The sequence below is a fragment of the Phascolarctos cinereus genome, unplaced genomic scaffold (genome assembly GCF_003287225.1).
Source record: "Phascolarctos cinereus isolate Bilbo 61053 unplaced genomic scaffold, phaCin_HiC Scaffold_2;HRSCAF=192, whole genome shotgun sequence".
NCBI lineage: Eukaryota > Metazoa > Chordata > Mammalia > Diprotodontia > Phascolarctidae > Phascolarctos > Phascolarctos cinereus.
In genome coordinates, this window is record NW_027555625.1 from 48671167 (window position 1) to 48693881 (window position 22715).

The 22715-nt window shown below is 37.7% G+C and overlaps 1 protein-coding gene across 1 annotated transcript in view; it reads right to left on the reverse strand.

Moving 5' to 3' along the window:
- Positions 1–17362: 17362 nt before the first annotated feature.
- CYB5B (cytochrome b5 type B) overlaps positions 17363–22715 on the reverse strand; it is a 51380-nt gene continuing 46027 nt past the window's right edge. Inside the window, exons 4-5 of the mRNA XM_020989081.2 lie at positions 18982–19004; positions 17363–18207 (exon numbers count right to left, since the gene is read on the reverse strand). Coding sequence (XP_020844740.1) covers positions 18117–18207; positions 18982–19004 — 114 coding nt within the window. The 3' untranslated portion in view covers positions 17363–18116. The remainder of the gene's footprint in view (positions 18208–18981; positions 19005–22715) is intronic.

Sequence of the window (22715 nt, forward strand, 5' to 3'; positions counted from 1 at the left end):
CCCAGGCCACCTTCCTTTGCATTTTTTTCATTAATTCCCTGATATTCCTGACCTTTTGTTCTTCCAGATGAATTGTTATTTTTTTCTAGCTCCATAAAATAATTTTAGGTAGTTTGATTGGCATGGCACTGAATAAGTAAATTAATTTAGGTAGAATTGTTATTTTTATTATATTAGCTTGGCCAATCCATGAGCAATTGATATTTTTCCAATTGTTTAGTTCTGACTTTATTTGTGTGTATTTTGTAACTGTGTTCATATAATTCCTGGGTTTGTCTTAGCAAGCAAACTACCAAATATTTTATATTGTCTACAGTTATTTTAAATGGAATCTCTCTCTCTCTTTTTTTGTTTTTTGTTTAGGTGTTTAGGCAAGGAGGTTAAGTCACTTGCCCAGGGTCACACAGCTAGTAAGTGTTATGTGTCTGAGGCTGGATTTGAACTCAGGTCTCCCTGAATCCAGGGCTGGTGCTCTATCTACTGCACCACCTAGCTGCCCCCAAGTTTCTCTACCTCTTGGTGCTGGGCTTTGTTGGCAATATATAGAAATGGTAATGATTTATGTTGGTTTATTTCATATCCTGTGACTTTGTTAATTACTTCAAGTAGTTTTTTAGTTGATTCTCTAGGATTTCTAAATATACCATCACATCATTTGCAAAGAGTGATAGTTTTGTTGCCTCCTTCTTTATTCTAATTCTTTCAATTTCTTTTTCTTCTCTTATTGCTAAAGCTAACATTTATGTTTTAAGGAAAGCTCCATTTACTCCTATGCTCTTTAGTGTTTTTAATAGGAATGGGTGCTGCATTTTGTCAAAACCTTCCTCTGCATCTATTGAGATAATCATATGATTTCTGTTGGTTTTGTTATTAATATGGTCAATTATGCTAATAGTTTTCCTAATATCAAACCAGTCTTGCATTCCTGGTATAAATCCCATCTGGTCATAGTGTATTATCCTGGTGAGAAATTGCTATAATCTCTTTGCTAATATTTTATTTAAAATTTTTGCATCAATATTCATTAGGGAAATTGGTCTATGATTTTCTGTTTAGGTATCAGCACCATATTTGTGTGATAAAAGGAATTTGGTAGAACTCTTTCTTCACCTATTTTTCCAAAAGGTTTATATAGTATTGGAATTAATTGTTCCTTAAACATTTGGTAGAATTCATTTGTAAATCCATCTGGCTCTGGAGATTTTTTCTTAGGGAGTTCATTTTCTTGTTCAATTTCTTTTTCTTTCTTTCTTTTTTTTTTTTAGGCAATTGGGGTTAAGGGACTTGCCCAGGGTCACACAGCTAATAAGTGTCAAGTGTTTGGTTTGAGGCCAGATTTGAACTCAGGTCTTCCTGACTGCAGGGCCAGTGCTCTATCCACTGCACCACCTAGCTGCCCCTTCAATTTCTTTTTCTAAAATGATGTTATTTATTTTATTTCCTCTTCTTTTAATCTGGACAATTTATATTTTTGTAAATAGTCATCCATTTTACTTAGATTGTCAGATTTATTGGCATACAGTTGGGCAAAATAGCTCCTAATTATTGCTTTAATTTCTTCTTCATTGGTGGTGAATTCACCCTTTTCATTTTTGATACTGGTAATTTGGTTTTCTTTCTTTTTTTAAATCAAATTAACCAAAGGTTTATCTATTTTGTTGGGGTGTTTTTCATAAAACCAGTTCTTAGTTTTATTTATTAGTTCAATAGTTTTCTTTCAATTTTATTAATCTCTCCTTTGATTTTCAGAATTTCTAATTTGGTGTTTAATTGGGGATTTTTAATTTGTTCTTTTTCTAGCTTTTTAAATTGCATGCCCAATTCATTGATCTGCTTTTCCTCCATTTTATTCATGTAAGCCTTTAGAGAGATAAAATTTCCCCTAAGTACTGCTTTGCTTGCAAGCCACAAATTTTGTTATGTTGTCTCATTATTGTTATTCTCTTTGATGAAATTATTCATTATTTATATGATTTGTTGTTTGATCTACTCATTCTTTAGGATTAGATTTAGTTTCCAATTAATTTTTAATCCAGCTTTCCATGGCCTTTTATTACATGTAATTTTTATTTCATCATGATCTGCAAAGGACGCATTTAATATTTCTGCCTTTCTGCATTTGAATGTGAAGTTTTTATGCCCTAATTTATGGCCAATTTTTGTGTAGGTATCATGTACCACTGAGAAAAATGCACATTCCTTTCTATCCCCATTCAATTTTCTTCAGAGGTCTATCATATCTAACTTTTCTAAAATTCTATTCACCTCCTTAACTTCTTTCTTGTTTACTTTGTGATTAGATTTATCTGAGAGGAGGAGATTGAAGTCCCCCACTAGTACACTTTTTCTATTTCTTCTGTAACTTACTTAACTTCTCCTCTAAGAATCTGAATGCTATGCCACTTGGTGCCTATATGTTTAGTATTTATATTACTTCATTTTCCATGGTACCTTTTAGCAAGATGTAATTTCCTTCCTTGTTTCTTTTAATTAGATCTATTTTTGCTTTTGCCTTGTCTGAGATCAGGATTGCTACCCCTCCTTCTTGCACTTCACATGAAGCTCCAGCCTTTTATCTTTAATCCATATGCATCTCTCTGCTTCAAACATGCTTCTTGTAAACAACATATTGTCGGAGGTTTTTAATCAACTCCACTATCCACTTCTGTTTTATGGGAGAGTTCATCCCATTCACATTCACAGTTATGATTACTGTGTATTTCCCTACATCCTATTTTCCCCATTTATACTTTTCTCTCTCTCCTTTCACCCTGTCCCTCCTCACCAGTATTTTGGTTCTGAGCACTGCCTCCCGCAATCTGCCCTCCTTTCTATCATGCACACCACTTTTTCTTTCCCCCTTCCCCCCCCACTTCACTATAGGACAAGATAGATTTCTTTACCCAACTGTATGGTATTCCCTCTTTGAGCCAAATCCAATGAGAATAAGATTCAAACAATGATCACCTCCCCGCTTCTATCCATCCACTGCAGTAGGTCTTTCATGCCTCTTTATGTGATATAATTTACCCAATTCTGCCTCCCCCTTTCCTCTTCTCCCAGTACAATCCTTTTTTCACCTCTTCATAATTTTTTTAATCATCACATCTAAGTTAACTTATACCCACACCCTCTGTCTAAATATACTTCTTCTAACTGACCTAATATAGTTCTTAAGAGTTACAAGTATCATCTCCCCATGTAGGGATGTAAACAGTTTAACCTTATTGAATAACATATTTTTTCTTTCCTGTTTACCTTTTTATGTTTCTTTGAGACTTGTATTTGAAGCTCAAATTTTCTGTTCAGCTCTGATCTTTTCATCAGGAAAGGTTAAAAGTCTCCTATTTCACTGAATGTCTATCTTTTACCCTGGAAAATTATATTCAATTTTGCTGGGTAGTCGATTCTTGGTTGTAATCCAAGCTCCTTTGCCTTCTGGAATATCATATTCCAAGCCCTCTGATCCTTTAATGTAAAAGCTGCTAAGTCCTGTGTAATCCTGACTGTGGCTTTTGATATTTGAATTGTTTCTTTCTGGCTGCTTGCAGTATTTTTCCCTTGACCTGATAGTTCTGGAATTTGGCTACAATATTCCATGGTGTTTTCATTCTGGGATCTCTTTCAGGAGATGACTGATGGATTCTTTCAATTACTATTTAACCTTCTGATTCTAGGTTATCAGGTTAGTTTTCCTTGGTAATTTTTTAAAAATGTATTTATTTTTAGTTTTCAACATTCACTTCTATAAGATTTTGAGTTCTGAATTTTCTCCCCATCTCTCTCCTCCTCCCACCCCCAAGATGGTGTGCAATTTGATATAGGCTCTACATATACATTCATACTGAACCAATCCTTGGTAATTTCTTGAAAGATGTTTTCAAGGCTCTTTTTTTTTTTATCATGGCTTTCAGGTAGTCCAATAATTTTTTAATTATCTCTCCTGGATGTATTTTCCTCTTCAGTTGTTTTTCCAATGAAGTATTTTACATTTTCTTCTTTTGATATTGTTTGATTCTTGATGTCTCGTCATTAGCTTCTACTTGCCCAATTCTTGTTTTGAAGGAATTATTTTCTTCAGTTAGCTTTTGTACCTTCCTTTTCCATTTAACTAATTCTACTTTTAAAGGAGTTGGGTTTTTTTCAGTTATTTTTTTCCATTTGGCCAATTCTATTTTTTAAGTTGTTTTCTTCAATTTTTGTGCTTTCTTTTCTAAGTTGTTGACTCTTTTTCCATAATTCTCTTGCATAATTCTCATTTCTTTTCCCAATTTTTCTTCTACCTCTCTTACTTGATTTTTTAAATCCTTTTTCAGCTCTTCCAAGAGGATTTTTTGAGCTTGAGATGAATTCACATTCCCCTTTGAGGCTTCACATGTAGGCATCTTGACATTGTTGTCCTCTACTGAGTTTGTGTTTTGATCTTCCTTATGGCCATAGTAGCTTTCTATGGTCAGGGCTCTTTTCTGTTTTCTTCTCATTTTCCAAAGTTAAGCTCTGCTCCTGGGGTAATGGGGGCACTGTCCCAAACTTCTTGCACTGGGGGCCAGGGATCTGGTCACCAGCTTTCTGTACTGGGGCCTCTGGTGCTGATGCTTTTCCTACTGTGTGAGGGTGGCCCAGCCTAAGTGCATAAGCTGTGCCCAGGGTTCTGGGGCTGGCAGTTTGCCTGCCATGCTAGAGCTGGAGGCCTCACAGTTGGCCTGTTGCACCACTGCCTGCTGAGCCAGGATCACAGGGCCTAAGGTGTTGATCTGTGCTGTGGCTAAGAGCCTCCCACTCAGACACCATCTACACTGGGCTCTGCTCCCCATTTACTTAAGTGAGACAGACCTTTCCTAAAGTCCTTCTAAGTTATCTTGGAAGGGAAAACTTTCACTCTTTTTGTGGATTCTGTCACTCCAGAATTCTTTTAGAGGCTTCATTTAGCATGGTTTCAGAGGGAAACTGGGAAGAGCTCACGAACTTCCTGGCTTCTTTTCACTATCTCAAAGGATAGATTTTTCAATTCAACTGCAATTAATTCAACCTAATTTAAGCGCTGCCTTGAGGTTCCTTCCTTTCACTTACAAAACAGGAGGTTAAATTCAATACAATAAACATTTACTAAGTACCTACTAGGTACTAGGCACTGGCCCAGTGTCTTCAGTGTTTCTACTAGTTGTACCCCCAAAAGAAGTCTAATTCTAGCCCCACAGGACAACTGTTACATTTAAGACTATTTCAAGAGAAATAATAGGTATACCAAGTGTTTAGCAAACATTACAATGCCACATAAATGTCAGCTATCATTATTATTAATCATTTTCCCAATGCAGTATACAAACTTCAGTTTGTGGTTGGCTATATTTGTTGACAGTTTTTAGAATTTTTTTTGTTTTAGGTTGTAAAGATGTCTCCCTATACATGGCAAAAAACATCACCCCGGAGACCACATTCAGAACTTGGATGATGGGAATGTTTTATTTGAGGGGCTGTGAACCTAACCTATTGACACCACAAGGAGGAGGACTGATGATGTCCTGGGACATCTGGGAGTGATTGATCAATCCTGACTCAATCTTGGTGCAGGTCTGAGTCATGCCCTTGACCTTTAAAATGCAATAGGTATAGATGTGAAGAAAATGGGCAGATCCCTGAGCTGAGAGGTGTAGACAGACAGAGCAAGCTTAATGATGGATGAAAGGATGGAGATAGAAAATTTCTCATCCATGCAGGAACCCCACCCCATACATACATACACATACACACACACACACACACACACTGGTCCCAAAGATGGTAGCAATAGAGGGACAGGGGCAGAGGAATTATAGAGTTATAGAATCATGAAGTTAGAAGGAACCTCATGGACAACTCCCTCATTTTACAGATGAAGAAAACAAAATGGGGGGAGAGGTGACTAAGTGATTTGTCCATGGTCACACAGGTAACAAGTGGCAAAAGGAGGGATGCAAAGCCCAGAGCTCCTAGAAGAAAAGCCACTTGGTAGAGAAATTATTGCACTAAGACCCCTAAAGAGAAAAGACCTAGGTGTCATAGAGCATGTCAAACACGCTGTCCAACACTCCCAGTACAGCCCCAACCAAATTAAAATATCATTGGGAAATATTTAACAAAATTTATAGAAATACATTAAAACATAGATGTCACATTTTAAAACTAAGTCACTATGAGGGTCCACAGGGATCCTTATGTATGGCTCAATGGCCCCTGTTTCTATCTGAGTTTGATACCACTGGTGGAGTTTTTAGAATAAGCTAATTTCCTGATCCCTGACTCTTGAAGAAGGGAACACAAGGTGTCCTAAAGCCAAGAAGCAGGAAGGAGCAGATTTTAGAGCCTGAAACAAACCTTCCACTAGTGCTGCGAGTTAGGAAATCTAGGTCCTGGTCCCATATCTGCTAGGAAGTAACTATCACCTTCAACTTGGCATCTTCCGCGGGGCCAAACTTCCCTTTTCTGATAAAGGTGATGGTGGGACCAAATGACATCGAAGGTCTAGCTCTGCAGATTTCAAGTTAGAGGAGTTTGGAAGAGTAAAACAATTTCTATTTATGAGCCTGGTTCATTGTGGAATATATCGCAGAATCGCACTGATCCTCATAGATGGGTTAAGTGAATAACAGATGTGGCCCTGACTCTTGACTTTTTAAAAAAAATTTTATTTTTCCCCAGTTAATGTAAAGGCAATTTTCAACATTAATTTTTTTTAATTTTGAGTTCTAAATTCTGTCTCCCTCCTTCATCTCCCTTCTCCCTGAAACAGTAAGCAATTTGATATAGGTTATACATGTTCAATCATGCAAAACATATTACCTGGGAAAACTGGAAAGGAGTCTGGCAGAAACTAGGCATAGACCAGTATCTTACACCATTTACCAAGCAAGATAAGACAAAAATGGATACATGACCTAGATATGCAAATATTACGAGAAAACTTGAAGAACATGGAATATATTACCTATCAGACTTGTGGATAGGTGAATAATTGTGAATAAACAAAAAATAAAGAGTAATGTGAGGTATGAAAATGGATAATTTTGATTAAATTTTAAAGTTTTTGCAGAAATAAAACAAATGTAACCAAAATCAGAAGCAGAAAATGGAGAAAAAAATTTTATAGACAAATTATCAGATAAAGGTCTCATATCTCAAATATATAAAGAACTTTGTCAAATCTATAAGAATATGAGTCATTCCCCAACTGAAAAAATCAAAGGATATGAATGGGCAGTTTTCCAATGAAGAAATAAAAAAATTTAGTCATATGAAAAAATGCTTTAAATCATTATTGATTAGAGAAATGCAAATTAAGACAACCTTGAGATATCATTTCACACCTATCAGATTGGCTAAAATGACTGAAGGAGAAAGTGACAAATGTTGGAGGGGACTGGAAAAATTGAGACATTAATTCATTGTTAGTGAAACTGTGAACTGATCCATTTTGGAAAGCAATCTGGAATTATGCCCAAAATGCCTGTATCCTTAGACCCAGCCACTTACAGGTGGCTCAATGGATAGGATGTTACTACTACAATGTCACTACTAGGCCTATTTCCAAAGATGGTTAGGGAAAAAAGGAAAAGAACCTATATGTTCTAAAATATTTATAGTAACTCTTTATGTGGTAGCAAAGAATCAGAAATGGAAGGGATGTCCACCAACTGGGGAATGGCTGAACAAGTTGTAGTACACAATTGTGATGGAACACTATTGTCCTATAAGAAATGACGAGCAAAAAAACCTAGACTTACATGAACTGAAGGTGAGTGAAGTGAGCAGAACCAGGAGAACATTGTACACTGTAACACTAACACCGTACCATGATCAACTGTGATAGACTTATCTCTTCCCAGCAATACAATAATCAAAGACTATTCCAAAAGACTAGTGATGGAAATGCTATCCACATCCAGAGAAAGAACTATGGAGTCCAAATGCAAATTGAGGCATACTATTTTCACTTTTTGTTTGTTTTCTCTTTCTCATGGTTTTGGTTCTCTTTCACAATATGACTAATGCATAAATATGTTTAATATGATTGCACATATATAACATATCAGACTGTTTGCTGTTTTGGGGAGGGGGTAGGAAACGGAGAGAGGGAGAAAAATTTGGAACTCAAAATCTTACAAAAATGAATGCTGAAAACTATCTTTATATATCATTGGAAAAAATACTATTAAGTGCAAAAAAAAAGAGAAATTATGAGCTTAATGATCTTAGAAAAACATGGATAGACGTGCACAAAATAATGAAAAGTGAAATGAGCAGAACCAAAAGAATGTTGTATACAGTAACAACCATATTATTTTAAGAAAACTTTGAGTGACTAAGTCATTTTGACTATTATAAATGTCCAAATTTACAAATAACATATGAAACTGCTATCTGAATCCAGCGAAAGAACTGATAAACAGATGTACAGAATGCTTATATATATGTATACACACACACACACACACACACACACACACACATATATTTGTGTCTAATTAGTAACTATTTCTAGGGCGGGGGAAAGAAAAGAGGTTAGAAATAAAGGGATAAAGAAAAAAAAGTTACATGATAACTTTTCTATAATTTAAAAGGAAGTTGTACAAGTTGTACATAATAGATTTAGTTTCATGTATAATCATCTTTTTTCTATTCTACGTTATGGAAATGCTTGTTTTATTTAAGTTCAGAATAATATAAATAAAATTAAAAAGCAAAAAAATTACCATATTACTGACTCTTGATTTTTTGACAGTACCATCAGCACCAGTGAGAAGGTTGATTAGAGCTAAGCAATTCAACAATTTATTGAGTGCTGTACAGGATGACAGGAGGGATACACAAGAATAAGATATAGCCTCCTGTTTTTAGAGTTTACATTCAAGTTAGGGGAGGATATATGTCCATTGTTGTTGGTTAACCATTTTTCAGTCACGTCCAACTCTCTGTGACCCTATTTGGAATTTTCTTGGCAAAGATACTAAAGTGGTTTTCCATTTCCTTCTCCAGCTCTTTTTACAGATGAGGAAGCTGAGGCAAACCGGGTTAAGGGACTTGCCCAGAGTTACACAACTAGTAAGTGTCTTGGGCCAGATTTGAACTCAGGAAAATGAGTCTTCCTCACTCCAGGCCCATCACTCTGTGCACTATGGTGCCACCTAGCTGCTCTTAAGGTCATATGCCCACCAAACAGTTCAACAATACATGATCATACATGATTAAGAGATTAAAGGAGTGTTATGAGCTCAACAAAAAGTAGAGAATGAAAAAACAAAAAGTAGAGAATGACCTATGTTCTTTCTGAAGAAAAAAACAATTTAAAAAAGTTAATTCTCTATTACGTCCTGGGAGATACAAAGCAATATTTCATAATACCTGTTGTTAGGAACCTTATGATCTAATCAGAAAAATGGCATGTATCTGTAAAGATAATAATACAAGTCACTATGACACTTATGAGAAATAAGTGCCTTATGCCATGTAAGTGCTTCATAATGGGTTACTGAAATTAATACATTAGAGTAGAACAAAACTATGTAAGTTCAGGAAAAAAAAGTCATTGTAGTTGTTCTGGGGGTAGTCTGAGAAGTCTTTATGGAGGAGATGGGATTCGACCTTGAACTCTGAAGGATGACTAGGATTTGGATAAAATACAGACTCCTTTATTTGGCGTGTAAAGGCCTTCCCAATCTAGCTTAAAGACAATTTATGTCACGTTTCTTGCTCTCACAATTTTCCTCCTGCCTCCATGCACAGCTTGTCCCCTGCTCTGGGAATGACTTCCTCACCTCCATCTCCTGGGATTTCGAGCTTCCTTCAAGGCACAGATCAGACTACACTTCTGACCTAAGGCTTTTCCCAATACCCTCAGTTGTTAAGTGTTCTGATTTCTCCCCTAGAATTATTTTGTGCTTTCCTATCTTGTTAGTGTCCCACCCCCAATATAAAATAAGTTTTCTGAGGGCAAGGACCATCTTGGTTTTTATCTTTCTATTCCTGGCACCTAGCACAGAAGTTATGGGAAAACATTCAAACAGAAACAGCCGCAAGTTATTTGGATGTATATTGTGAAATGGAAAGGAACACACACACATTGGAAAATAGGACAATCGAGATAACAGGAGCAGTGTTCCATGTCAACCCACTCCTATCTGACCAAAATAACATTTTCTTTCCATCAAGTCACATTTTACATATGAAACCTCTGGCAATTTATTTGACAAAATGTCATCAAGATCTAGGGCCAAAAATGAGCAACTGAATTCATTAAACCAGACATTAACAATTCAAATTTGTGTTTTTCAACCAGATACACAGCGGGCACTTGGAACACTTGGAATTGAATTGAATCATCCACTGGTTTTAAACCTCAAGCATTCCAATATCTTCTTTCCCCTGACCCCCATACATTCTCAAGACCACTGAGCATTTTTTAAAAAAGTGTTATGGCTCTTTCACGTCACCCTAAAACACACGAAATCTGAAAAGAGAAAAGACCAAGCAGTTAATGTGAGCCATGGCAAGGAAATTAGCATGCATAAGAGTTGGGAAAAATTCCCAGAAGGAAGACAGAGGGGAAGAAAAAAAAAACAACAGATCCTAAAAGGCATTTCTTCCCTTTCTCTCTTTGTGGGTTAGATCCTAATACTCTCAGGGTTCTTGGTATCACCGATTTTGAGCTGGAAGGGGCCACAGAGATCATGCAGTCCAACCACTTTACTTTGCAGATGAAGTAACTGAGGTCCCAAAAAGTTAAGTGGTATGAGACCAAGGTCAGTAAGTACTTCTTACAAACCTACTATGTTAGTAGACAGCATTTATTAAATGCCTACTATGTGCCAGGCACTGTGCTAAATGCTGAAGAGACAAAATGAGGCAAAGACAGTCCCTGACCTCACAGAACTCCCAGTCAAATGTGCGGAGGTAGGGGTGGGGGAGAAGAAAGACAACATGTAAACTATGTATAAACAAGCCACATACAGAATAAATAGAAAATAATCAGAGGGAAGACACCAGAATTAAGGACTGGGAAAAGCTTCTTGTAGAAGGTAGAATTCTAGCTGGGGCTTGAAGGAAACCAGGAGTTAAGGGATAGCATTCCAGGGATGGGGAAGTCAGAGAAAACACCTGGATCTGAGAGATGAAATGTCTTATTCATGAAATAGGAGAACGCAACACGGAGGAATGTTAAGACTGGAAGGCATAGGGTGTAGATTATGAAGGGCCATGAATGTCAAAAAGTATATGTCATGTTTGATCCTGGAAGGAAATAAGAGCTGCTGGAGCTTAAGTAGGAGGATGACTTGGTTATATGTGTGCTTTAGAAAAATCACCTGGGTGGCTGAATGAAAGATGGTTTGGAATAGGGAGACACTTGAGGCAGGCAGACCCCCCAGCAGCTACTGCAGTAATAAGCTATTGCAAGGCGATGAGGGGCTGCACCAAGGGGCCTAGCACTGCGCTCAGCAGGTAGAAGTTCAGCAGGTAGCCAAGCCAGAATTTGAATCCAGGTCTTCTGAATCCAGACCTAGAGTTCTTTCCATTAAATCACAATGCCTTTTTGTTCCATCCAGAGGAAATAATGTCTTCACCCAGAAACGACCTATTCCTGTATTATCTCTTACTTTTTCCTGCTTATCCTAAGCCCTCCCCATGACATCAAAGGCAGAATTGACGGTCTCTTCACTTGCCAGACCTTCCTCTGTGTAGTTCCTCCGTTGAATTCCAATAGGTTACTGCTATTAATTTAATAATCAGAGCAAACTAATAAAATTACTCATTTTTATTATGCCATTCAACAGACACATTTTAGGTAAAGTCAAGGTGAACAAGAGGAAAACTGGTAAGATTCCAGGAAGATTCTAAAGGACAGCTGACCTCAGAAACGGTGAATTCCAAACATCTGGCCCTTTTCTTTCCACATCCATGTGGTTCTAATGTTAACATGGGAGTGTTTGAGTTACAAAGATTAGAACCAGAAACACAAGAACAATAGGAAGCTGCTTTGAGACTGGCACTATTGGACTGAAAATGCCATTTGTTATGCTGGTTAACAAACAACATTTGTCGTTTGATTTGCTGAGGCTGCTTTTCCCAATGACCTTAGCTTGTCACATTATGACCATCTTCAATGCTGGAAGTGACACTCATGGAGATTGGGTCCAAGGCTCCCACCTCATTCAGGTTTCCACATAATTTGCAGGAGCTATGAACCCAGAACAAGATGAACAAAGGGAGATTTATGCCTTCTAAAAATGGTTTCATTAGTCTCTTAATAATTCTTTAATGATTAATGATGTACCAGTCAGTGGCACTGAACAAGACCTTTAGAGTACAAGGTAAATCTCATTCCAATAAACGTAAAAAACTTTAATTCAAGGACTCCCAACTTCACCTAGTTAAGCAAACCAAATTTTTATTTTACTCCAGCTGGTATAAAGATTCCTGATCTTTTCTCCTCACTTTTTAAGCAGGTAGTTTTACTAAAATTCTGAGAAATAGCTTTCTGATTTCTTTTAAAAAAATAAATTTATTTTTAACATTCATTTTTTTAAAAATGAGTTTCAAATTCTCTCCCTCCCTCCCACCTCTCCCCCACCAAGCAATGTAATCTGATAAGATTTCAAAATCAGATTCTGTGTAGCAAGCATTAAGTTCTATCACAAGTTTCTCAAGGGAGTCATTTCAGAGGATGTATTGTTTCAAGTAGGGCTTTATTTTTTTTTCACTCAAAAGTCATCTACAAAATAACTTAGCTTTTAAAATAGACATTGGTACACGTGAAGTTGAAATGTAAGTAGTTAACCCGACGTGAAAACAAATAGTGCACAGAGAGAAAAAATAATACCCAATGAAGATCAGCAAAACTCAGTAGGCTTGGCCTAGGCTGGCATTCCTGTTCTCTAACTCATGTTTTGTTTACTTAGCTGGCCTTATTATGGGAGCTTAGCATGCCACACTGAACAGATGGTTGGATAACCTACTACCCCACAAGGAAGTATCAGCAAAAGGTAGGACCTGATACCTTCTGATCACTGACGTATCCATCAATAATCAGAAAATACCTGAGTACTACCATCAGTAACCATTTCTACAGTACTTACAGGTTCATTTACTGCCATCTTTATTTTACACATTAGGAAACTGAGGCTCAGAGAACTGGTAATTAGCAGAGCTGGGATTTGAATCCAGTTGCTCCAACTCCAAATACAGAGCTTATTTCCATTCCAGAACACAGTCCATCGCCTTTTGGCAATGAAAACAGAGCAACATGGCATCCTTAGGACCAGTCTTTCACTTTTTCTGCCAGTACTAGATAGCAGTACAGGTGATTGGGAGTTGGATAGATTCCAATTTCACCTTTGAAACTGTGTGACCACAAGCAAGGCAATGTCTCTCGGCTTCAGTTTTCTCCTCTGTGAATTGGAGACAATAATATACCTAGCATCTACTCCTCACAGAACTGCTTCAAAGACTGACTAGATAATGCATGTCAAGCGCTCTGAAAGCCACGAAGCATTTTATAAAATGGGTCCGGTGCTTGTAGAAACAGAACAGTGATGCTTCCGATCAGCAAGCAAAACAACTAACTGTTAAAATGCTAGATTTTTAAAAATATGATGTTTTTTTCAGTTACAAGAGACTTTATTCCACTAAAATGAGATAAGCTGTGTAAGTTTTAGCCCAGTCTGACCAGTGAGGAAAAGAAGGCTCAGTGGTATTATGGGAGGTAAGTGGCAGAACCTGGAGCCCAGGTATTAGCAGATTAAGTATCATGGTTTTCCCCCTGGACACGGCTGCGAGATTTAATGGAAGAAAAGGTCCTGGATTCACATGGAGAGAAAAGTCACTTGTGTTAATGAGTGTAATCAGTAGTTTCACAAGATGCTCATCGCGGTATTGAGAAGCCAGAAGCAGTTAAAGTACACTAGTTTCCTTATTTTGATTTTATAAGTACTGTAACTTTAGCCTCAGAATTGAAATTTCTCTCAAAGCACCTTGCTTGGTCATTTGTACAAAGAACATAGCATTACCTTATAATGTTCTCACTTTAAAAGACCGACGTCCACATTTGGTTTACATTAATATTGCCCACAAGTCTTCGAGGTTTCCTCCCCCATCTTTTGTATACATCAGGAGAGGCAAAATCTCCTTCAGGTTGTGAGCAGCAGCAGAAATCCTTCAGACCAACAGTTTCAAATCAGGAGTCACATTATTTATATAGCATAGCCACAGATTATATTCACAGGACTCAAATGGTCTCCTAAAACACCGGAGAATAAAAGAATCTAGAGGCAGCTAGGTGACGCAGTGGATAGAGCACTGGCCCTGGAGTCAGGACGACTGGAGTTCAAATCTAGCCTCAGACACATAATACTTCCTAACTGTGTGACTCTGGGCAAGTCACTTAACCTCAACTGCCTCATTAAAGAAGAATAAAAGAATCTAACAGACTCCTGATTTTAATGTTTAAAGAAGAGTCACCAAGTCAAGAAAAAAGAAAACAGTATCTTTATTGTGTGTCCACTCTAACAAACATTCACTGTCTGTCTCATTAGGAAAAGACAAAGATCTCTGTGTAAACTATTCTGAAATTAAAAAGGTGAACACACTCCATTACTGAACACACAAGAGGGATGCTGATTATCACACATTTATGGTCAGTCGGGTACGTATGCTAGAAAGAAAGGCAATTTAAATTATACTAGTATTTTTCCCCAATTGGACAAATTTAAGACATATGTGCTGAAAACAAAGTTGCTAGTTAAGGAAGGACTAAGGTGCCAAACCCACAACATAGCAGGTAATTGGAGAAACATTTCTATGCTGCATCACCCCCGCACATTCCTACCCTAGCTTCTGTGGAGTTAAGACAGCCAACTCTGGCTAAACTCTCCAATGGTTTTGTCATGCTGGGCAACTACAGAGGAAGACAGTTTGACAAATCACACTCTTGTTGGGACGAGTCAGGACTGACTGCCTCCTGCTCTAGGAGAGTAGGAGCAGGTTTCCATTTTCTGCCTATGTCATCTCTATCTCCTAAAATGGAATTTAAACTAGAGAGGCATCACCTCAGATTTTAAGCATGAGGTGTCATAATGACATACTTGGCCTGTAAAATATTTTTCAATACCTCACAACTGAACAAGAATATTCATAAGTGAATAGGAACTCAACAACACTCTTATTTCACAATACTTATTACTTTTATGACCTCTGCTAAAGGAACGAACTCCAGAGGTTGAAATTATAGGTTCCAATGGATTTTGCTTCTGGTGACGCTATTCCCCCGAGAAACACAATACTAACTTTGTTTCTGCCACCTCCCTCTCTTGACAACTACAGAAGCCAATGAAACCAATTACTCCAGGGGTAGGGTGAGGGAATTCTAGGGAGCTGGTGCAAAGACTCGCCAACTGGCACAGCCGACAGTGTGTATTCTGGGTGGCACCAGCTCCCCCAGCCTCTTTCCTAAATTTGTTCCCTAGACATTATGCCTCTGACTCAGTGTAGCTAGCGCATGAGAGCTAATTTTCCTCCAGAATAAACAAGAAAATACCCCCGAGGCCAGTGCCAGTGAGCGTTGGGGCCCAAGGGGAGTTATTTCACAGATACCTTAGACCAGCTTTTGCTGTCTATCCAATGATGCTGAAATTGATGAGCAGTCTGGCTTTTATTTACAGCACAAATGGAGTTAACTGGGTCATCTTGTTGCTCAAATCCATTAGAAAGATGTTATGGGCTCTCTTGCTTAGAGAGATACCTGGAACAGGTGTTTCCAATACAACATGGTAGCGAATGTACACAAGAGCAGTTTTAACAATACAACTAAAGACATGACACGAGCAGTCTGAGTCCAAAAAGGAACTCAACGTTTGGGTGGTTTTTATGTGTGGTAGGGATGAGACCAAAGAATTTTCATCCGGCTCTGGGGAAGAACAATTCCAGATGTAAACAGGAAAAGATGTCCAGCAGAAAACAGAAAAACACATTACTGTTTTACCCTAAAATATCAAAACACCATTTTTACATGAGGACAGTTTTACAAAACTTCTTACAACCCAGCTGGTTTGCATGCAACTTTGAATATCGCCAATGTACTTCTCTAATACATATGAGTCTTCTTCTGGCTTCATTTTACTTCCAATGCTTGCTTCCTTCTCCAACCCAGCATTCTCTCCTCACTCCCCCCACCCCCCAAAGACAATAAATACCCCTACATTTCCAGATAAACCAATTTATTCTCATTAATTGTTGTCAATCCCTTTACTCAAGGTATTCTCATCCTACACAATTTAGAGGAAGCAATGGCTAATGTTCCTTTACAAAGAGCAATTAAAAGATTTTCTCAACCATATAGCTCACATCTGAAAGTAAGGGGTTTGCAATAGATGCCAATACATTTTCCAAAACAAAGGCTGCATCATACATATCCCAGAAATCCATAAAATTTCTTCCAGAAACCCTTTAGGTATCCACATGCAGTAACCATATGTGCACATAAAAGTTTATAAACACTATTTGATGAATTCTGCATTCAGTCATCTGCTAAATCAGAGTATACAAGACCTTGGCTGCACTTTTTCTTGAATGGTTTGCATGGGCAGACACAGGTTTGCTGAGCGGCTTCCTGTCTCGCCGGGGCCCTGGCAGAGCGAAGAAGGAGGGGAGGAGGAAATGGGCAGAGGTGGTGGTGCTTCCCTGCTCGATGAGGTTATTCTCACAGGATAGGTGAGAATCATCAACAGAACAGTGCCTTTGTGGGACACAGTTAGTCTAGCATGTACACAGGGGAAAGGAGAAAGTCTAGGGTGTGGGACAATCTGCTCCTAGGAAGTACCACAAGTGAGCCACCGGTAAAAACACCCATGCCAAGAAAAAAACCAGGATGTCTCTTTTATGGTAGTTCATTCCAACAGGATTGGTTACAAACACCTGGGAGCCACAGAGGTCAAAGAGAGAAGCATAAACTCGAACATTTTCTCTTCTTATTTATTCCACCCACAAATGTCATATTATTGTACCAACTATTTTTCATCCCAAATGTCATGGATACATCTGGAGTCATGGTCTCTTAAGCAATCAGGATTCCTCCAAAATCCACTAAATTACACAAATACTCTGAGAAAGCTCACCAGACTTACTCTGAACTTAGATATGCTGTTATTTTTTAACAGACTAAAAGAAAAAAAAAGTACCAAGCCATAGGAATGATTACTGTTTCCTCAAACCACTTGCTCAGAAGTACCTCAGAAACTTTTTCATCCAAATCCACTGTCACGCCTTCCCACCTCCATACCCAGCCCTTCCTCAAGGCTCCTATGAACTCATCAGAGCCTAAAAGAACCCACTCACTCACCAAAGGAGAGACTAGTTTATTTCAAACACCACTTTAAAAAGAAAAGAAATTGAGACCACAGAGGCCAAGTGCTACTCTTGTGGGGAAACAAGGATACAACATTAGCCTCAAAAATGACAATTTAGAAAACTGTGTTCCAGGTAACAGGAGCTATGCACTTTAAATTAAATATCACAGAAATAACTAAATTAATGGAATTAAGTTAGACTGTAACTTTTAAAAATTGGTATTTGCTTCAAAGTAGCTACCAATATATAGAAAAAAAAAAACATCCTCTCATCCTCAAAACCAGACATTCTGCTGTCCTTTTGAGAATGCCCACTCTAAGCTCAAAGTGCCAGAGGAAGATATTTTTATTGAAAGACACTGTAAACAGACAGCATTTTTTTTTGTAAAATCACAGAACTGTTTTACATATACACATTCAAATGACTTCTCCACTTCCCTGAACTGGCTGACAGAAAATTGTGGAATGAAGTTATTTACAAAAACTTCAGGAAAAATTAATAGGCAAGAGAATGAAATGTTTGACGATCAGGATGCCTCGGGGGGTAAGTAAGGCATTGCAACTGTATAAGGAGGCTCGCTGGCCTAGTTCAGAGGCGGACGGTTGGCATGCCCATTGTAACTTAGCAGGAGGGCAATAAAATTGGCAGGACTCAAAGAGAGGGGAATCCAGCAATCCTACCAGAGCAGGACTGCACGCTTTTTTTGTCTCTAGTGTATTCACTTTCCAGGTTCCAAAGAGGCTGACTCAGGACAACTTGTTCTCCGACATGTAAAATCGATATATGACAGCTAAGAGGACAACACCCACGACAGGGATCATCCAATTTGACCAGCAGCTAGAGAAAACAAAACAAAACAAGTGCAAAAAAGTTATACACATTTATCCCAAATGTTCTGCACAATCAGTACCTTTTTTTCTAGGCAAAAAACTGGGAAATATTAGCTGCTAAAAAAGAAGTTGTTAGTAAATACTGAATTGACATTTCTAACTGCCGTAGTATCCAGCCAGATTTAGTAATGATTAAGATTTCTACAGAAGGACTCTGTCCAACAAGTTATATAAACCTAGAGAACACTACAAGAAAACGGCTGCTGAAAGGCATAAACACCCAGCCAAAGGTACTGCGTGGATTTTTCTATATAAGTTTCAAAACTAAAATGAAACTGCTTGAAAGAAGAATATTTATTTTTAATAGAGCTCAAGGTCCCAAGAGTCAAACAGCTCCTTAAAGTTCCACATGACCTGGCTGGCCTGCTACTTGACATATATGTAGCTAACGAGGCTGAATAACTTGAAAGCCTTTAAAAGTGGGCCCAAACAGATTCAATTAACAAATTTTTTTTCTGGTCTCAGTGAACAAATATGACATGGGGGGAATATCAGCTTTATCTATGTATGGCAGGAAAGAAATCTAAAGGTATGAGAGACAAGCTAAACCTGTCAACCAGGTGGCAACCTCCCTCTTAAAAAGCAAGGTTTTCCAAGCTGTAACCTTATACCACACATTACAGAAAGTATGTACTTATGTACTTATTATCACTACAGATGGACCTCTGTGTTAAGACTTTACTTGTAAAATACAAGGAAGTTTGTTGAAGTAATACTGTACCTTCTGCACGCTGAACCTGAACTCTGGAGATGTGAACCAAAAAGCAAAAAGAAAGATAGGAAACATGATTAGTATCGCTTATTTAAAACTACAAACTGCAACATGAATCCAAACAATACTTTAGACCAGCTCTAGAACTAAATAAAACTAAAATAAAACTAAATAAAACTCCTTAATGAGTAGGTATACAAAATGAGAGGAACTCAGGGATGGCCACTACAGTGAAGTAGACTCATGGTCCCACTAGGCTACCTAATCGAGTTGAGTTTGCCACTGTCAAGAGATAAGACGTATGTTCTACTAGAGGAAGAGATCAAAATTTTAAAAGTTCCTCTAGAATACAATGGCTAGCTATGCAATCCTCCACATTATGGGAATATCAAGACTTTATTATTTCTAGAGAAAAATGACTTCTTTTTGACGCTTTTAACTGCATACTAAATACAACTATGCCCAAGGAGTATTCGATTTGTGGGGCTACCACACACAAGGAAATGAAAACAGGGAACAAGAACATCCACCTTTATATAAGATATCAACAATCCCGCTGATATTTATTTTCGGGTGCCAGGTAATTTCAGAAATGAACGCTATTATACAAAAAGTTTGTATATCAACTGACAGTGGGCAAAAATTCACAGATCTATGGTACTTCCTCCCAAAATACAATTGTTGCCCATGCATAAAGTCTGTAAGTTTCTGACAACAAATTAGTGAAAGACTTCCTAGCAAACCTACATAGATCCTTTGTGGAATGAAGTTTCAATCTTGCATGCCCATGACTTAAATCATGCAAATTAATCCAAGCCTTTCCTTAGGACCAGAAAGAAATTAAGCTGCAAAAAAAGCAAAAATCTTCAGTGATCCATGATAACTAAGATGACATGCAGGGTCTTGAGATCCATGGCCATCAGGAACACTAAGTATTTCTGGGGAATGATGTGAAAATGTCTAATGAAAACTTCACAGCCTCAACTTTGAGAACTGCTTTACGCGAATCACTATAATGTTGCCTAATCCTTTATTTTTTAAATTTCTGAACAGCAGGAACATATGATCTGGCTACATCAAGAAAAGAACAATGGTCTCATACTCAATCTATCTAACAGTTACATTGGGATTTTTCTCCACAGACACATATTGGTGTTTGACAGAATAGATTTGTAAAGGGGCTATGAAACAAGATGTTTCACTAGAAATTTTGAACCCTGGCCAAAAACGAAGGCATTAAAGGACAAATTACACATTGTAGCACTCAAGTCTAGAATTGTGAGAGTATACTATCCATATAGAGCCTTCTCTAGGATTCAAACTTTGAACTTTCCCCTTAATTATGGTTACAATTCCTGAGACGTGGAAAGTGCTGAGGATTTTTCTGGTCACCTTCAAATATGGCCTATAAAAATGGAAGGAAGGGACCTAAGGCTAGAAATTTGGATTTAACTGTTAAACTACTTCCTGATGTTTAGAAACATATATATATACATACATACATACATATATTTTTTTGAACCAAAAGGACCTCAAAATGCCTTTATTTTGATCATAACCATCTACCCAGAAATAAGACACAATCTTACCTATCAGAGCACAGTAAAAGAAGGAAGGTAAAAAATTTGCTCTCCCTTAAGTATACTCATAGCCAAGTAAATGCCAGGCTACAGTGGCCCCACTTTTAATCAACTACAATGAAAGAGTTGTTTAAAGCAGTGTTATTAGAAGCCAAGTCCCTCAGCCAAGCTTGGAAAGAAGCCAAATAAGTTATTTTTAATTTTGCAAAATAAAAAAAAATGTAAGACATTTAGTCCTTAAATGATTCTACTAACACATATGTCTACCTTCAACCCCTTCCTCCCTCCAAATGTCATTTCCCAATCTACATCATCACTCTCAAAGTTCCGATGTTCAACCCAATGGATTTTAAAAGAAACCCCTAGAGGTCCCTTTAACATAAACTTTTGGCCATGAAGGCAAATCCAGCTGGCTATGACCCTCCCCTAATTTGAATTTACATACAAGATTTTCAGGGAGCAGAACACAGTGACTCTTACAAACTTCAGAGCTGTCTGGTCTGTGGTACACAGAGCAGAAACAGAAGTTCTGGGAGCAAACCAAACTCTGAAATAGTATTTTCAGCATTCAGCAGACTAAGGAATTCCTTTGCATGTTTCCTTATTGCTCTCAATGGAATTTTGGATGTAACTTATGATCAAGAGTTAGCAAACCTCATCATAAACTTACTGTGATTTTAACTAAGAAAAAAAATGTTTCCAAATCTTAAAAGAAAATCAGGCCTTTAAGTTGTAGCTCCATTAACACACTGGGTAACAATTTTTAAAACTCTAGGAAATTAAGACATTATAGATGGTCTTGGTGAATTGAAAGAAGATATTTCATAACAACTGAGTGGCCCTTCTAGAAAGCTGCTTATTATAGGAACTATGTCTAACACCTTCAAGTCAAAGTCTTTTAACTTTTCTCCTTCCTCATCTATAAAATTAAGAGGTTATGTTAGATGATCTCTAAAGCCCCTTCCAACTCTAAAATTCTATTGCTCTCATGTCAAATTCACCTAATCCAATATAATTTTCTTACCAACGGCCACAAGCCAGCCTCATGACAGTAATCCTTAGCCAGCTTCTCTAGAGACTAGGCAGTGAGGGCATTCCCTTGAGATGGAATGAGAAGGCATTGCACCAAGTTGACTCCTTCCCAGTTTAAAAGCTCAGAGCCTGCCCCTATTTCCTTGGGGTGACAAAATCCTTTTATGTGGCCCTGACAGCTCCACAGGACTTACAGAAATGGCAACCATTTAGGGAGCCAGGTACAATAAAACCATTTTCCCTAGGATACCTAATCCAGGAGAGCAGCTGGGAGTAGTCCTACCTGGAAGAGACTGGGCATCCTTTGCTACAGAGGCACCTTTGTCACATGTGTACCCAAGCACCCATTCTTAGAGAATGGATATCCTTTATTACAGGGGTATAAATCTAGCAAAAGAATAGCGCCTCAGAATAGCAGCAATCTTTAGGCTATACAAAGTCACCATGCATATGGAAAGACATTTCACATATAGATAGATAGATGGATGGATAGATAGATAGATGGATGGATAGATAGATGGATGGATAGATAGATAGATGGATGGATAGATAGATAGATGGATGGATAGATAGATAGATGGATGGATAGATAGATAGATGGATGGATGGATGGATAGATAGATAGATGGATGGATAGATAGATGGATGGACGGATAGATAGATGGATGGATAGATAGATGGATGGATAGATAGATAGATGGATGGACAGATAGATAGATGGATGGATAGATAGATAGATGGATGGATAGATAGATAGATGGATGGATAGATAGATACCACTACATTTCCAACTAAAACACTGAACATCCAGGATTTCTCAGGTTAAAGTAAAACAAAATACATTTTAAAGTATTCAGTTATTGGTGCTTATTTTTAAGTCACAAACTAACTGTTTATGAATCCAAGTACTTAAAAAGTGTTCTAAGTGTTATAAGTCACAGGGAGGATTCTTGGAAAAATAATGAACATTTGGGTGCCCTGGTTGAGAATCTTATCTTATTAGAATATAAATTTTCAATATTCGTGGACAACTCTTCCTGAGAAAAACTCAAGACTTTTAAGGACTGAAGCAAATGTCACTTTCCCTTCCCAAGTACATTAAAACCTTGCTTTTAGCACAGTGTGTGTCAT